The following is a 4,287-nucleotide window of genomic DNA, read 5'->3' as shown; positions in this document are numbered from 1 at the left end:
CTTGATTACAGAATTGCATTATTTTGCTAGAAAAAATTAATAGAGATTCTAAAATATCGCATGATTAATATATCAAATTGTGGTTTTTGATGGCCTCATATTTTACACACATTGAAACATGCAGTCAAATAGAGTAAATATCCATCATCAGTTTAGTTGTGAAAATTAAATAAAGAGGATTAAAAGCATATTTTGAATTTTCTTTCACCATCTCGACCCCTTTGACAGTTTAGTTTGGTCAGGAAAGGAAGAGCCTCTTAAACACAACAGATAATATGAACTATTCATAATATGAACTATTCATAATGTGAACTATTTCATAATACCATTATGAAATAGTTCACATTAATATTGTTCAACTACAAATTTGATAAGCAAATCTGCAAGTACTGAATTCAATAATAATAACAAAAGCTTTATAAAATACATTGATTTTCTTCATTACATGACAAAATTAACTTTTTATTTATAAAGCCTCTCTTATTTAACAATATGCAACTGAGTTCACTTTTTCATGTTATTTGTATATTAATTAATTTTAAATTTGTGATATTTTAAGAAATGATACCTAATGTGTACCAATCAAATTTCATCAGTAATGAAAATACACAATTCCTAAAACTGCATAAAAATTGGAACCCTTTTTACCCGACTAACCTAAAAGGAATATAGAATAGAATAAAATAAATTATGCATCTCCTTTCATTTTAAATTAGAATATCAGTTTTTGCAAGAAAACATACTCTCCAACATTTGATGCTTTAGGAAAATATTTCTTCCAGTGATAGAGAATTAAAGCCCAATTCAAAAATATTTCATTTTTAAAAAAAATTTTTATAATTTGAAAACATGAAGATTTGTCTAACTGACCTTTTATAGACATCTGTTTAAATTTTCAACAACGCGTAACACTGCGCAAAAGTTTTTTATTTTTTTAAAAAAAATATTATCATTGCTATCCTTTAGAACATTATTTTGCTTAATCTTTGGATATTCCATATTAGTTGGAGTGTATGCAGGGATGATTGTGAGCCCAACTTAAATATTCTGAAAATTTCTTGAGTAAAATCATCAATGACACATTTCAAAAAATTAATGTTTTATAAATTTAAATCACTGATATTTGTAAAACAGAAAATTCTAAATAAATTACATGCAGCATAATTTAAATGAATAATTATGTATAAGTTTACTTTTATCTCTAATCACAGTTATTATTCTACCNTCACGGTATATCTCTGGCGTATGAGAAAATATGGTAATAAATGGTAAGGTATGGTAATAAAGCATTTAATGCATACCCTTTTTCTTGTACCACTGAAGCTCGTTAGAAAAATACCATTTCGTGGTATTCAAATCCTCATCATCTTCATCACCTTCTCCAGAAAATATTTGCAGTTCAGCATCAGATGAGAGTGATGATGTGAACGGTTGAATGTTATAAGTATAACTGTCTCTGAGGTCCTGCAGTTGAGGGAAAGGGAACGGGGCAAGAGTACACATAGTCTAGAAGAAGAAAAAAAATATTTTCAATTCAGTATTAGATGAGACTGAAGAAGTGAATGATTGTATATTATAACAATCCCTGAGATCTTGCAGTTGAGGGAAAGTGAATGGGGAGAGGGTCACATAGTCTAGAAAAGATATTTCAAGAATAGAAATGTCTACAGTTTAGCATCAGATGAGAGTAAAGATGTGAATAATTGTATATCGTAAGTATAATTAACCCTAAGGTCTTGCAACTGTCATAAGAATACAAGCATATAGTGACTTTTCCAAGTTTGAAGAGGTGACAATGGCTTTAATCAAGTGATAGGATAGCATGGTTTTAATTATTTGATTTTTTTTAATACAAGTTTAAAAGCTGTGTGGCAATGATTTAAACCAAACAAAATTAGAGAATTAAATCATGATTTTAATTTCTTAATATTTTTACAGGGTAAAAAAAATCAAGTGTAAAGAGTTAAAAGAAAGGGGTTAATCATTTTAATAAAATAATAAAATTAATAAAATCTTGGACATTTTTCCTTATTTTTTTTACATGTTACAGGGGATCAATGATTTAAATCAAATCATAAAAGTAAGACAAAAACATGATTAAGATAAGTTAATGAAAAATTGTTTGTAATAAAATTTTTAATGCAAAGTTATTACAGATATTGATTACTAACATAAAGACACAGTAATGCTGAAGTTATTGAATAAAATATTGTAGGTTACCTAATTGATAAAAATATGTAGATCTTTCCTAAATCATGTACAAATTTGGTACAGGATTTTTTTTTACATATATAAATCAAAGCTTTGATAAAATATACTAATAATGCTTAATACCATTTAAATATACGTTGCAGGATAAGAATTTACAAAGTTATAACTAAAGTAACTTAGTTACAATACTTTAATTACAATATTATGAATAAAATATAACACTGTAACTGAAGTATTAAGTAAAATATTTCAAACTAAAATGGTCAAAATAATTATTACAAATTAATCACAGAAAATAAATCTTAGTTGTTCTTATTAAAGGTCAATACTTTACTGAATTTGTCAAGATTAAGACCTTATTTGTCAGTTATATATTGGAAAAGAATAAATTAATTTAGACCAGGACACATAAAAAATTGTTTTAAATTACTCTTGGCAGAAAAAGTCTTTCTTCATTATAGCTAAAAGACATGCTGCATAAGTTTTAAATTTGTATTTAAATAAATATAAAACAAAATCTACATAATTAAATATTATTTTTACCACATCTATAAACATACAGTCATTCCTATACCTATTTACCATTTCTATATCAAAAAACTTACCTTAACAAACATATCTGCATCCATGAGACCAAACTCTAAAATCTCACGCGTGAGAACACCCATTATGCAATAAAATTCATCTGCACTCTCAACAGCCATGATTCTACTGCAAATTCAATAAAAAATAAAAATTAATATGATAAAAAGAAGTTTCTTTGTTGGAAAATATTAATAATTAAAGCAAAGATTTCAGTAGTGCAAGTATCAGTACAATAACGAAACAAAAAGGCATATTATATTAAAGTTAAACTTCTTAAATTTTATAAGCTGATTGTATTTTAGACAGAAAAGGATTAAGAGTAAAAGGATTAAAATCTTTAATATTAAGTAAAATCAAGAAGAAACTAAAAAATTAAAAGTAGTTGTATTACGGCTGTGCTCCCGAAAAAGAGAAAAAATAGCTAAGCTGGTCGCTGTTTGCTATAAAAACAGTTTGTTTCTAGAAAAGTAATCTGATAACATTTATTATTTTTAATTTTAAACTGTACAACATTTTTTTACCCTTTTATATTAGAAACAATTCTGTTTACATGCTTTAACTTTAAGTCTAGGTGGAACTAAACCGCACTGGTGGAGTCTAATTTTCTTGCAATTAATGAAAAGAATTGAAGATTAAAGATAAATGGGAAATCGTTATGGAGAAATCTTCAGAGGAAGGCATTGGCCCACATTGAGCTGGCTGGCCAACTATGATGATGAGGATGGAACTAGCCTGCTTTAACATTACAAGGAGAGAAATTCAGGATAACCTCCCAAGGCAGGGGAATTTAACACTGATGATATTTTGCATAAGAACTGTGGTTTGAGTATAGATGTAGGTCGAGTAAATATTCAGCGGGTAGTGTATTTTAAAAAAAGGTAATTACTCAGGTATTTACCATTGCTTCAGGTAAATACCCAAAATCAGGGTTTTTACCACTTTTTGTAAAGGCATAAAACCAGAATTTGTCTTGCTTATAATTCTGAGAATAATATAATCTTATCTTTATTTTCAAAAATAAACTTTAAACTATATAAGTTACCCAAAGAAAAATTTCAAAAAACTATAAATACAGAGGTACACGATAAATTGTTCCATTAAAAAAATAATGTACAATGTGTGATGTAAGTTCAAGATTGCACATTTAAGTTCAAGATTGCACATTTAATTTAAAGATTGCACATTTTAAAAAAGAAATAATATTTTTCAATGCAATGGTACAACCTGGATTTAATAGAAGAAATCCTAAATGAACACAGAGAATACGATAAAAATTTATGGAAACTAAGTTTTTAAACAGGTTTTGTTCATTTATACTGAGTTAGTAAATTTAAGTGAGTCATATTAGTGATAAAACTAAAAATATAAATTTCATGTCTAAATTATAAAAGAAATTTATCCATAAAACTATTTAATTTAAACCACATTTGTCTTTTTTTTTAAAAAATAAACAAAAAAAATAAATGTACAGTAGAGCGCCGATTATCCGAA

General features: G+C 26.8%; 1 protein-coding gene across 1 annotated transcript; it reads right to left on the bottom strand.

Moving 5' to 3' along the window:
* Positions 1-1,301: 1,301 nt before the first annotated feature.
* On the bottom strand, positions 1,302-2,930 carry LOC122273437 (TBC1 domain family member 30; the record flags this gene model as incomplete). The annotated part of the gene is given in 2 exon segments (XM_043057504.2): positions 1,302-1,506; positions 2,817-2,930. Coding segments are annotated over 2 exon segments (304 nt in total), but the record flags the coding sequence as incomplete, so codon positions are not given.
* Between the last annotated feature and the right edge of the window lie 1,357 nt (positions 2,931-4,287).

This window comes from Parasteatoda tepidariorum, unplaced genomic scaffold (assembly GCF_043381705.1).
Source record: "Parasteatoda tepidariorum isolate YZ-2023 unplaced genomic scaffold, CAS_Ptep_4.0 HiC_scaffold_4371, whole genome shotgun sequence".
In the NCBI taxonomy this organism is placed as follows: domain Eukaryota; kingdom Metazoa; phylum Arthropoda; class Arachnida; order Araneae; family Theridiidae; genus Parasteatoda; species Parasteatoda tepidariorum.
This window is presented reverse-complemented; position numbering and strand designations above follow the sequence as displayed.